Source organism: Polyodon spathula, chromosome 16 (assembly GCF_017654505.1).
Source record: "Polyodon spathula isolate WHYD16114869_AA chromosome 16, ASM1765450v1, whole genome shotgun sequence".
Classification (NCBI taxonomy): Eukaryota; Metazoa; Chordata; class Actinopteri; order Acipenseriformes; family Polyodontidae; genus Polyodon; species Polyodon spathula.
Genome location: NC_054549.1, coordinates 34484763 through 34499231, shown reverse-complemented (window position 1 = coordinate 34499231; position 14469 = coordinate 34484763). Strand labels below are relative to the sequence as shown.

The 14469-nt window shown below is 35.1% G+C and overlaps 1 protein-coding gene across 2 annotated transcripts in view; it reads right to left on the bottom strand.

Annotated features, from left to right (window-relative positions):
- Window positions 1-223: 223 nt before the first annotated feature.
- Window positions 224-14469, bottom strand: part of slc6a11b (solute carrier family 6 member 11b) — a 27261-nt gene continuing 13015 nt past the window's right edge. For both annotated transcript variants that reach the window (XM_041273892.1, XM_041273893.1), the window contains exons 8-15: window positions 7494-7597; window positions 7011-7135; window positions 5810-5922; window positions 5456-5593; window positions 3172-3274; window positions 2956-3056; window positions 2430-2600; window positions 224-1656 (exon numbers count right to left, since the gene is read on the bottom strand). In XM_041273892.1, the coding sequence (XP_041129826.1) occupies window positions 1504-1656; window positions 2430-2600; window positions 2956-3056; window positions 3172-3274; window positions 5456-5593; window positions 5810-5922; window positions 7011-7135; window positions 7494-7597 (1008 nt within the window). In that variant the 3' untranslated portion in view covers window positions 224-1503. The remainder of the gene's footprint in view (window positions 1657-2429; window positions 2601-2955; window positions 3057-3171; window positions 3275-5455; window positions 5594-5809; window positions 5923-7010; window positions 7136-7493; window positions 7598-14469) is intronic.

Here is a 14469-nt window from a genome sequence, read left to right as displayed (position 1 = left end):
ACCTTCTATATTAAAATGGATTTTAACAGAATCTTTCGGCAATCAGAGCTTCTGACCACATGTTTAAAACAGAGACAATCACGCACAGATTTTTTTTTAAATAACAGTGAATACAAAGTATTCTATTTATTAATATTCTATCTATTGTGCAAATTAGCTTCTCAAATAGTAAACAATTAAACCCTGTCCAAGCTTGTTATCAAAAGAAAGAAGACAGCAAATCTTACGTTTTATTCTTTATTTTTAAAAACGATTAAACAGACAATAGAATCTTGTGCCCTGTGAATACCAAAATCTGTGTGTAAAACAATACATACAGTACAAACTTCTCAATATACTGCTAAAACTTCAAAAGCACTACCGTATATATCAAAAGTCTTCAGTGAAACATGATTTTTTTAATCTCAGAAATAGGTACACAAACACTAGAAGTAAACTTAAAAAAAAAAAAAAAAAACTTAAGTAGAAGTGAAATTGTTAAACGGGTATTAGATGTGCAAATGTACAAGCACAAGCATTAGCAATAATACATGACGATGTAGACCATGCCAAAGGGCTATGTATGTGTACAGAGTTCCTAGTAAATTCATCATACTGTAGCAGCAGTGGAAAAGCTATGGCTGTTCTTAGGGTACCCTTCAAAGCTGCCAGCTTTTGTTACACATCTAAACATAACTGTGTTAAGTGCTTGGTGCTGTTACCTCAACATGAGCCACGCTATCCTGATGCAAAAGAGCAAGGATGAGCAAACTAAATCTCCCCCTGAATAAAATCAAGTAGACAAGCTAAGACTAGTAGTGCTATAAAGTACGTAAACACAATCATTGTCTCTTGAAATATCATACAGAAACCAAAACTGGATATATATCAGTCAACTTTGATTAAACTCGGTTTAATCATGTGTTATGAGTTCTGAGTCAGCAGTCTTATAAAATAGCTAGGAAAAATAGTACTCTCCAAACTCGCCCTGCGAGTTAATAGCAAACAGTGAAAACAGAGTGCTTCATTTCGACAGATAGTTAAAACATCAGGAACAATAAAAGTACCCTGGGATTAAACTATCATTTTAGAAACCCGCCTACAGCAAAGTAGACAGGAAGCTCCCTCTCACCCCATAGACATACATTCATATTTGGAATGGTCTTAAGATATCTACAATTAGAAACACGTCTCTACAAACACTTTTCCAGAATTGTTCCAAAGATAAAAGTTTTACAGCACATTATACATTGGCATCATTCTAACAGTAAACATTTACTAGTGTTACAATATTACAAGAAATCACTTAATCTCAAGTACAGTTTATAGTTGGTTACTCTTACAATTAATAAAAGTCATCTTAATTATAATGCATACTTAAAAAATGAACTTGTTAACAGTTTGTGCAAAACAAGCGATTCTATAATTAAATGGATTTTTTTTTTTTTTTTTTTTTTTACAAAACAACAAAGTTTTTTTTTATTTCTTTCCCTTTTTCTTTTTTTTTTTTTTTTTTTTTTTTGCTTAAAAGTGTGTTTCTTTTTCCGTGATTGCTGAGATGTTTCCTTCTCCTTTGAGTTTGGCATCACAGTCATTAACTGTATAGGACAACGGGCTCCCACCTAGCTTGCCTTGCATCTTCAGATCTGGATCGGCTGTGGTCAGCTTTGTCATTCTCTGAAATTAGACCGAGAACAGTTTGGGTTTCTATGAAGAGCTTCAAGCAAACTTGCGAGCTGGATTAGCCTGCTGTCTGGTAGAGGGTTAATTAAATCTAAGGAAGTATAACTGCCACTCAACAGTGTACCATACTGACTTGCAATACATTTAAAAAGAACTGTGTGTGATTACCTCAGCCCTAATTGAGCATTCTTTCAGATGTAGTTTTATATTACATTACTTTTGTACTCCACTACTTTTGGCAGACTCACTCAGCTCCCAGTCACCGAACAATTGAAAGAAAGACGGAAAGAAAGGGAAGAGGAAGAGGAAACTCTTTCTTAGCTGTTTGAAGACTTTCAATTGTGCCACCTTTTATACCCCAGGCATGCAATGTTACACTTTGTTTACTGAAAATGTGATGAGTTCCTTGTATTCTTCAACATCTCATTCACTGAGTCTTGCTCTGAATATAAATTATTAAGCCCAGTTTAGGACGTCTTTTGTGCTTCCACTTTGTGCTTTGCCTGCACTTGAGGCCTCTGGGATGGTATTCTCTGATGTACTAGGACTTGGACTTGCTGTCTAATTGTGTTCTTTCCTCAAAAATAAACCAGCTGCTGCCTGGTGAATTTAACTTGAGCTAAGCATGTTTACAGTTTTGGTTAGACATTGGTTGTAAGATGGAATATGATTTTTGGAATACTGTACATCACATTTTCCAAAGTTAACAATATACAAGTTTAGTTCAACTGGAGTACAGACCATATATATAAATATCCCTCCCTTACCTCTGAAAAGGTTCCTTCGGTTCGCAATATTTGAATTAAAAGCCCCACCGGAATGCAAATCATGGATGAAAGAGCCATCATCCAGCCTATTCCATTCCCCCAATCAGGATAAACATAGACGTTATTATATTTCAGGGGCTTATACTTTATCAAGTAAAACAGGAAGATGCTCTACAATAAATACAAAAATGTTCATTAGAAGTTATACAAGCCGCAGAGAACACATTACATTTTGAATAAGCCTTCACATACAGTACATAGACGAGTAGTATCCATTTTATTAACATACACAGTGATTTCATAAAATAACGACTGACTCAGGAATGATTTCATAACCCTCTATTAACATCACTGAATACAACACTAAGACAAACAAGAGGACACGTTTAGAGGTGGTATTTAGAACCATTACCTCATCATTTAAAATAAACCCAAAGAATGATAAGGACATTGAAATAAAATTTAATAACATGATCAATAACTCTATATATATATATATATATATATAAAAAAAAAAAAAGCTTACTATACAGATGCCTGGGGTTAGAAACATCCAGCAGAATTTGATCAATTTTAATGGCCTGTACCCAATCATATCTTCAATATTGTTGTAGAATCTATCACTGCCTGTAAATAAAGCAGCCGATTAGCAAAAAGGAAATGGCAATTCAACTTTGCATATCATTAACAAATACAGAATGATAAAAAGCAAAAACAGATAGTACTGAAAACTATTCCTTACCATAAACCCACCCTATACAGATTGACTCAAAAATTGCCACAAACAGGAGACACATTCCACTGGCTGCATAGGAGTCAAATAACTGGAAAACATACATCCCACCCTGTTAAAAGAAACTGCCATTAGATACATCATAATTAGGGCTTCTGTTTTCCGGTTTTTATTAATTAAATTTTTCAGTGTTTATTTTTAGCTGTTTTTGAGTTTTACATTTTTATTTTATTTTTTTCAGGGCTTTCGCTTTTTAGATACTGTTTGAAATTATTGTTTTCGATTACTTTCCAAAATTCCTGGGTGTTTTCTTTAGTCACAATATGTATAGTAACTCAACAGTACTTGCATACTTCAATTCTACTTTCTTTCCTTTGCTGTCTTCCACAAGGAAATCATTATGGTCACAGATATATTCTTCTGGGGGTTTTTATGTATTTAGGCATTTCGCCACAATTTGCAAATCTGTTTTAAACTCCACGATCGTGTAACTACTCCCTATAGAACTGTAATATAGCTTTAAATCTCGCGAGCAAGAACAATCCTTAGTTTTTAATTGTAATCTCATTTTAAATCTCACAAGTGTGTACAATCCTCCAATAGAAATGTAGGAATGTGCTGCCACTCAGTAGTTTGGGTCGGTTTAAAGTATTCAGAACGAATCAATGTGAGATACAAGTCAGGAAGGAGGGACAACTGCACTGGGAACGTGTTTTCTTTTTGTACCGATGTAATCATTTTTGTATTGGAGGTGTTTTATTGATTTTTATCGGTTAAAACTGAACATTATAAGCACTAGCCTTTCAGCTTTGCAAACATCGCCAAACTCTGAATAATACTTAACACTAAAGTACTAAGTCAATAACTCGTAAAATTATTTTAAAATGACATGTTTGTCTTCTGATGGTTTATACGATATCAGTCACCAAGCCTAAACCCCACTGTGGTTAACAAATAGGCGTTATATTCAATGTAAATATAATGGCTTTCAGACCCGTTCCCCACTGGCCTAAACCTCAAATAAAATGAAAATCCAGTCCTACACTAGCTGTAGTTTATCTTGCTCACTTCATAGACAGATTACAAAGCACACTGAAAACATCACTGTTTAATGCTGATTCAACAGCTGATACAAACAGAAATAAACATAATGAATGGCTGGGCTTGTACAGTTGTATAGCCCATAACCCATAACGGGTCCATTTTATTGATCTTAACAGTAGCCACACACAGCTACCCTTTAACACCATATTAATCCTACTGGGGTTTTCACTACACTCAGTAAGATACTTTAGTGGAGATGAACACGTTTAATACCTGCTGTAAGATCTGCTGTTGTGTAGATCATTGAAACTGACCTCCAGATTTATTAATGGCAAATCCTGAAACGCTGTCTAAAAGCTGTTTGCTGAAACCCACAGCACCTTGACTAAATGTTTCAATTCTTACATATCCAGCCAGATTTTCACATTCATTGACTTCACATGAAATGCAAAGGGTCTGGTTTATGACTCATTTCACACTGGTGTGTGCAATGAATAGTAAACTAAGGTCATGTTTTTACCCTACACCTTTTCAACATTTGCATCGTCAAGAAGCACTCATTATATATGCATCACCTATATACCGTCAAGCATAAAGTATCTAACAGCTGATGCATGCATGTACATTTGAATGTAACTGCACACAGACTATCTATCTATCTATCTATCTATCTATATATATATATATATATATATATATATATATATATATATATATATATATATATATATATATAATCTTTTATCCTTTCAATGTTTCATGCTTGTTTTAACCCTTTAACATACAGTACCAAGCACTGGCAGCCCATTGAACTAAACAAGATGTATCCATATGGTTTTCTAGCCAGTGAAATGTCACCTTACTACTGTAGCCCAGACTATTGCTGTTCCCTAGCCAATCAGCCAACGTACGACTGTACGACTCACCAGACTCCATTAATATGAAAGGTTTGTACAGTACACCTATGGCCAGAAGTTTAGCATCACCCCTATAGAATTCTAACTAATTTTGTTTCATAAAGTCAAATGAAACCCACTGAAGAATGTTACTTTAACATATTGAATTAAATACTGCTTTGTAGTTTCCTGTATGCTTAACGAAAAACTGACACAAATTGAAAAACATGTGACATTTCTAAATCTAACATGAAATACCGTACTACTGTTACGGCTTTCAGTAGACTTCTGCTATTTCAGTTTGTAGTTGTTTTATTTAAATTAAATTATAATTATTATTTATTTATTTTTACCTCTGTCAACATTATGAGCCCAATGAAGTAGGAGAATACTGAAAGTGCAAGAATCAGGAGCTCCCGTCTGTAACCTCTTCTGAAAGTCTTTGGATACATATCCATTACTGCAGTCACTAAACTTTCAACACAGACAAACTGCAAATCACAGAAATCCAGGAGAGAAACAAGTGTTACACACAAGAAACACTGAGCAGCATCATATCACTGTGTTCCTTTCTTTTAAAATGGGCATTGATCTAACTTCAGAATGAACTATGATGGGTCCAATTCAAGAGATTCAAAACTCATACCAAAAACCTGTTGATAACATGATCTGCAATACAACATTTTTGCTGGAAACCATAAATATACCTGGCTATCTAACCCAAGGAAGATGAGCATCATGAAGAACAATCCCGCCCATAAGGGTGACAAAGGCATCATAGTGACAGCTTTTGGATAAGCAATGAACGCCAACCCAGGACCTGAAAACAAAAACGAAATGGCAGGCCTAGGATTGAGATTTAAGCAAAGAGACCTGACACATAAGGAACTGTTAGCATGAACTTCTCACACTAACTTGACTACCAATGGAAATAATGGGGAACAGAATTGAAAACATTTTCTTGAGAGGGTTCAAAATGTCCTTGACATGAAATTGTGTACAATGTATGGACGTTTGTAAAGAACCAGTCAAAGAATATAACCCAGGTGTTTTAGCAGCATATCCCACCAAAAATAAAATAATTACACATTACAGGTGTCCGTACCTTAAATAAGTTGGTTATTGTGATCTACGTTCATGCCCTGCAGTACAGAATCCCATAACCACAACCATGGAACAGTATTTCACAAAATACCCCAGCTGTTTCACATATTTTCCCCTGGGAGCGATTTTCAAAGCAGTTTCTACAACTGTATGTCAAATGTAATTAATTTTGTAATGAACTAAATCTATTCAAAAGTTTATGAAAGGTTATATAACATCCCCTGGTAAACAATAACAGGAATACCTGTATTTGTCTCTCAATATATTTAGTCAACCTTAAATAATGTATGTTCTCTGTGCAAGACTCAGTAGACCTTCCTTAAGATTATACAACTAAGCATCTTGTAAGTGGTTGCTATGGTGACATGGGAATCTTTTCTGCTGCCATAGCTTTTATGGAAGGGATTTATGTAACATAATGATATGTGACAATGTGATAGGAAGAAAATGGAAGTGTTTCAGATTTAAACCACGCTTAATATTTGGTCAAACAATTTAAATTTGACTGTTCATTTTGTTAGAATTAATTCAAAGAATTCACTTGGGCATGTCTTTTCAAAAATTGTGGGTATAGGCAAAAACTACTACATTATTTATGCAACTTTATTTTTACATTAGTTAAAATATACATAGCGTAACATGTAGGCATATGCACATAGGTGACAGTGAGTGAGGTGACCAATAGATAGTATGTCCAAATATACAATAACATTTTTGTAAAAATAATAACAGTTGCCTCTATGAAACTGCAATTCCTCCCCACATCACACTAATGGTACCAGATGGCTTTCTTTTGTCACTCACCCGATTCTGCTACTGCCTCTATGGGAACATTCTGTTCAAAAGCCATAAATCCCAAGACTGAGAAAATGGCAAAGCCAGCAACAAAACTAGTGCCACTGTTTAGACAGCACAGCATAACACAATCCCTAAAAAAAAAAAAAAAGAACCAAATATTACATCACAACTACAGTACTGAAGACCAGTATTGTCTTTTCAACATTGCATATTTATGTAAACAAATTGGATCACAATTGGGAATATGCTAAAACATCTTTCTTTATTTTATTTCCACATACTTCTAAATCAATCAATCAATCAATCAATCTTTATTTTGTACAGCGCCTTTGACAGTAGACCACTATCACAAAGTATTTTTGCATGGAACATAGCACCACTATGTGGATCTGAGTTATACTTTGAATAACTGACACAAACCATAAATATATGTTCACCTAATTACAACTGAAGTATATCATTTCACATTGGCTATGCAAACTATGTTACCTGTAGCAGTTATTGTTATAGCTGTTATAACTTCCCAAAGCAGTCAGGCAACCAAGACAGATAGCATAGGAGAAGAAGATCTGTGTTCCTGCATCCACCCAAACCTAGGGAAAATAAAGAGGTGCATTTTTTACATATGCATGTATACATAAAGGCAAATCTAGATCATCAAGGTTCAATGCTGTTCATATCTGTCAAACCTGAATTAAGACTCACTGTATGGGTTCAAATGCTAAACATTTAGTTGCACGCATCAAACATCCAATATATAGTGCATCTATATAGTAAGAGTAAACATGACAAGCATAATGCAAAGTGCTTCCTTACAACTCGTCTAAGATATAAAACAGCTCAGATAAAGACCAATTGCAGATCTGTTTGTCTCATTGACAACCTCTCTATCTTTATATATATAGTGAAAAACAAAGTTCCTTTTCATAACAATCTAGCCGCCTGTCCTTTCCCATTACCAGGTGTCACATACAGTATAGCATGCTTGGGCTTCCCATGGGTGACCTCACCCGCTTATTGCAATCTCAATTGGACAGGCAGAACTAGCTGGCCTCACCCCCTACTACAGCCCCCATTGCAGACTATGCCTCTCCACTGGCACACATATTACCTGCTGTGGGGGAAAACAGGTTCCAAAATAACCATTACCAAATATTGTTCACAAAAATACCAACTTCTGATGGGACACTATAACCTTCAAATGATTAGAAAAGCAAACATAATAGAAAAAGGACATCTATATTTTAACACATATTTTTCACAAAGGTTTCCCATATTATACAGTGCTATACACTGGCCAATCAGCAGGGGGCAGATTTGCACAAATATGAAATGCTAGCAATACGGTATGCACCCTAACTTTGTAAATGATCTACAGTAATACATGAGTAACAAATTACTGTGTCTCTACTAAAAACAAGTATATTTACACCTGGGTACATTTTAAAGAAATATTACTGACATAAAAATATCATGGAAATCCGTACATTACAGATTATATCTCACATGAAGACTGGGGCCCTCAAAAAGCATTTAGACACAATGAAAACAAAACAACAAATAAACATCTGAACCTCAACTTGCTAGCTAACACAGCTCTCCATTCGCATTCAATGCAAGTCACCCAGCAAACAAGCAATATAAAGATCTACTGAAGAGCATTTCTTACACTCTTTCATGCTACTGCCGTTCTGAAAGTAAATTCTATCAGCCACAAGGGCACAACCTGACCTGAAGTCACATTCTACACTATACGAACAAGATATTAAAGACAAACTCATCCAGAAACTCAGGGCTAGAAGCGATTTAATCCAGATAGGCATTAGCGCAATTTATTTATTTTTTTTTTCTGAAACACCAAATTAAACATCGACAACAAATATGAAAAGCGTAATACTGCACTGTTTATTTCTGGTTTGGTAATTTTGTGGGTGTGTTTCTACTGTCTGATTTTTTTTTTCTTTGCTAATAAAAATTTTGAGCTCATATTTAGCCCTAAACTAGCCCTTAATGTTTACCCATAGGTGTGCCGATTTTATCTTTCCGTAATAGTGAACTACTGTATATTAATGATGGAAAATCATTTCTTCATAGACAGTTGGCTCCCCCTCTTGGCACTGGCTAGTATTGCTCTATTAATGCCAATCTACAAATGCAATAGAAATGTAATTGGCAGAAATGTTCAAGTTTTTGGAGATATACTCACTCCCCACCATTCGCACTAGAACCATGAACAGATTGAGAAATACATTGTAATTGGGAGCAGTTCCAACATTGCAGGGCTGCAAGCAAACCCTTATTTTCTTTACTTGGGGCTGATGCTTAGTGGATTAGTACACACCTGTTTTATCAAGGTATGTGTGTTTGTTTTTTGTACTGGAACATTAAGGGATGTATTTGTTTAAATGAACAAAATACTTTTCGAATATAATTTGAGCTACATCCAGGGATACTTAATGTGCTGCGCTTTTAAGAGCATGGTAGATGTCACTATCAATTTGCCTCAATACTATTGCTGGTTTGAAAAATGTCATGCTAAATTAAAGAATGGACAATTCATTCTTTAAGTGATCCACAGTTGCATGAATGATGCTTTTATGTAGCCAACGTTTCTGTATACATGTCAACCAGGAAATGCTGTGAGCTCTCAGGCAAATATCCCAGAAGCTGATGCTGAGTGCTTATGAACAGCACTGCAAATCACCTAAGAGGCAAGACATCATGCAATTGGGAGTACATGCATAACAACACAAGAGTTGAGTTTATACTTCCTTAATATAAAACTTTGAATATACTTTAACTAAAATAGGCCAGCAGAAAAACACAGGCAAATGCATTATTTTCCTTTAAAATGGTCTCACATAACCATTGAGCCACTAATCTTATTTACTGGGGAACAATTGACAACTTGCAGTATTTGCTTCACTCAGATGGTTGCCAGGGCAACACTTCTGACCTACAAACACAAACCTGCTTTACTCCAAGACCACCCTTTCTATGCTAATGTTCATTTATGCCCTTTTATTTCACACACAACTACTTTCAACTCTCCCATTCTGCCCCCTGGAACTCGCATTGATGGTGTCCAGCAGGAATTTAGCTGTTCAGGGCACTCTGTTAAGCCATGCCTGGACTGCTCTGGCTGAATACAAGCTGTTTAAAAATGAAGAGCCTAAAACAGGATAACTAACTCCTTCCAACACATGGAAATAATTATTTCATTGATTTTAATTTTTAGAGATTTGAGCAGGGAAATGCTTCATTCAGGTGAATAAACTGTTATTATAACCCTACTACTAAAGAGAATTATACCACAACACCTACGTTAAAAGTGCACAGCGTCCATTTTTGGAATAAAGTTAATTTTCCAAGACTGAAACTCTGTTTTAAATAAACAGCTTTGTTTTCTATGTCTACCTGACAACAGCCTTTGTAGAAGTGAATGATTACATGAAAATCACTTCCTTTTCACTCCTCGTAAGGATTTCTTTGCGTTGCTAGGCATTCACGTTTCTAACTTCTGCTAATGTTACTGAAAGGAGCCTGAAATGAATATCTTCATTATACGGATTAAGGGGGCTAAATACTGCTAATACCAATATAGGTTTCAGGTTCCCATGCTTTTTCCAGGCTTGTATTATGCATTTACTATGCTTTACCATAGTTAACTATTTTGTATAATGTATGAGTGTGTTTAAAAATGCTGTGATACTATTAAATCATATCAACCCTGCTGCTTTTGCTCACTAAATGACTTTGGATTACTCATACTAAACTCTCTTTTGTATCCTGGTATGCCACCCAAAACAAACTACCTGTGTTTGAAACACAACTACCCTGTGAGAGCACTTTATCGACACAGGCTCCATCCAATCACTGTATGACTAGCATGTGCCAAGGCTGCAACAAGCTTGCTACAGTAATTAAATATCCTAGCCACATCACAACCTTTGCGATGCCACAATACCATAAAATATGCCAACATGTTTTAGAAACTGCACAATCATACTACAGTAAATACAATGCAGAAGTAAAGAATGATTTAATCTGGTTTAATCTGGCGTAAAAAGGCCCACTAACATCACCGATAGCTTGTTTTCATGGACAGCCAACTCGATTCGACTCGAGTGTGCTGGAATTGTTAGGAATTCTCCAAAAACTTGAGTTGATGGAGAACTGAAGCTGGTGAAAAGGAGGCATTTCCAGGTCAAGACCTGTATTCGCTGCAGATGGTATTTCAGTCAAATTGTCAATAGATATTGTTTCACATTTGTTTCACACAATACATATACCTCTGGCAGACTGGTGTCAAAGTGGATATGAAAATGGCAGCGATGAAGCAAATTTGCTTAAAAACATTAAAAGTAGACCAGACATTTCCATCAAAGGATTTACAATATCTGGAATTGATCTGATGTGATTGGAAACCCAGAGGTGCTGTAAACTGCCTGCTACTGTAGTAGGACTGTTCTTTTTTCTTTTAAGCATTGTGCTCTTGATTTTTTTACAAGGGTTTAATTAAGTAACAGTGAGACTTGTTAGAAAATCTGTAACAAAATGGTTGACTGTTATTGTCGATACGATTATTACTGAAGACACCCACCGTGCAGGTATCACAAGGTCCATAAACAAAACATTTAAATAAATTAGTTCTGTAACTTAGAAAACTGAGCTGATTTTACCAGTACTTGCTAACCGATTAGAATGCCTTTTTTCACTGTTTAAGTTGCTGCAGTGACATTGTAGATGCTAGTATATAACGAATTACTGTAAATGAGATAATGTTTTAGCAGACAGATTTCATTAAGTAAACATTTATTTGATTCTTTTTGCAAGTAAAAGTATAAATGCAAAACTGCATTGCATTTTTCTTTGTGACCGTGCTAAGTGAAAAACAGCAATTCAACAAAAACAGCACGTACTGGGGTTACGTTGTTCATGGAAACAATGAATAAGATTCAAACTTGATGTACACCAAACTGAGGAAAGCAAAACAGTGCAGTAGTAGATATGCAAATATCAAACAACATTGGAAATACACAAATAGGGGCATTTAAAAAAAATAGTTATTAGTATTCCACAATTGCATAGTTTAGTTTTAAAATATAACAGGTATCTGCACATCTGCAATTATTCCTGGAATACTGGTGTCCAACTATAATGTTTTTATTATTGACCTTTGGAAAAAAGTTTTATCATTCACATCTAGACATGCTAAACCATGCAAAACAATTTGGCTTCAGTAAACAAGATTATAAAACCATTCACCATTTGTTGCATATATGCAGTCAAGCTTGTACAGTGAATCTTGATTTCTTGAAGGCTTTTCATAGCGGGCTGCATGAATGACTTCTCCACAAGACTGGCTGTTGGAATGGAGCAAGGCTTGTTTGTACAACAAAAACAGCAGGATCCAGTTAAAGGCCAATCTGCCAAATGGTATCCTGTAATTTCTGGTTGTCTTCATGGGCCAATATTGGGCTCTTTGTTGCTTTTGCTATTTGTTAATGATAACCTTTGTGCTGCCAAATCTTCTAAAGTAGTTTAATTTGAATATGATGAATTCTAATGAGAACTTCACAACGCCTGCTTAAAATAAATGCACTGATGAAGTATGAAGATGCATTTCCACCACCGTCAATTCATTTTTATTCCATTTATAATTTAAAGATGCATCTGATGCAGGGGTTGGTAAAAATCAGATTTACATTTGCATGCTCTTAACTTTTCATGGTCTTCTTTGCTTCTGTATGTGTCTGTAATGCAAATTATATTTGTTTTTTAAAGATCTTAAAAGTGTCTTACAAAAAAAAAAAAAAAAACAACTCCAAGCCCAATCAATTTAAGCAACTTAAGACAACCCTACAGCAAGTAAAAGATAAACTGGTCCATAACCCTGTCAATTCCTTTTGTGGAGGATAGTTTTGTGTCAACTGATTGTTTATTTGTGTGGATGTAAAGTGTCTTTATTAAGGGTGTCACTGCCATGTGAAAACTCAGGGGAAGATGTTTCCTTTAAATCTATTTAAACTACATGGTAATTGAATCGACTAAATAAAGTTAGTTCTGCCCCATGTGACATAAAGAACCAGTTTTAGGTTCAGAACTTCTTCAATCCCAACTTAACCTTCAGTGATATTACAGGCACAGAACATGCAGAACTAGAAACCCCCAAAGTAAAATTCAAGATCACTCTACATATTTGCCTTAACAAGGCTGCTTCAAGATAAGCTAACTGGCAAAAAATGTCCCATAACCTCTAGTAATCAAATCTGTGTCCAGTGTTATTGCTTAAGTAACACACAAATAGTCCCAAAGATGCAGCAGGTATAAATGTATGAATCCGCCCATAGCAAAGCAAAAGGAAGACTATTGCTGAAAGGATGTAGACATCAGTACAGAAGCAAATTAACAGAGCCAGATGAACACTACTAGAAGCAATAACCAATGCAAGACAGTTTTCAAGCATGACTGGTTTCCAGGGCCGCTGACTAATAAGCAACGTGTCTTGACGAATGTGTGATGGATTGGTTGTTGCTGATATCTTGGTAGCTATTGCTGTATTGACTGAATGGAAGGTACCACAAACACCAATAGAGAATTTATAGACATATCTTGATTTTGACCTCCTGTCCAAAATGACTGCCTGGCTTGTTATTTAATAGTGTGTATCTTTCTGTATTGCACTGTAGTTGCTGTTTTCAGTATGAATAATTCAGTGCCCTCAGGTGTGTGGAGTAACCTAGATTTATACAAGTATATCTCATTGAGTAAATTTGAATATTCAAAAGCCCAATTTTTTTTTTGCCAGATCTAATTTTGGAATTTCTTCCTTACATTCAAATGACTAGATGCTTATGCTATACTAACTGTAGTCTCCAGTTTCATCAAGCACAAGGGAGTTTTTTTCCTCAGGCCAACCTTTCAAATATGTTTGTTTCCCAATATGGTTTATGTTGTTATTACTTTATTTTTATTTGACTTTTATATTGAAAGGTCACTAAAAAATTAATAAAGAAACAGTTCAAGTTTTTTTTTTTCTTTTTTAAACTATTTTTAAAATGTAAAGTTATTTTACATATTGAAATTGGTCGTTTTTTCCATGCAAATCACCTATTCATATGCATGATTTTTCTATGGCATCAGAACAGACAACTGTTTATTTGCCTAGTTCTTATGTAAAGTACAAACCTGACTGCTTTGAATGCCACTATTCTCAATTCAGATACAGATACAGTATGGAAAGTGCCTTGCCTTTTACAAACAATCATTTCACAAACTAATGCTGTAGGAGAGGTTTTTCTTTTAAATATCTAGCAAAGGAAAAAAAAAAACTTACAGAAAATAAATATATCACAGAATATTTGTTGAATTGCTGAAAATGTCTACTGTTCCATACTACTAACTTAGATTAGTACCCAGCACATCCACTATATCAAGATGCCTTGCTTTTTAAAAATCTTTT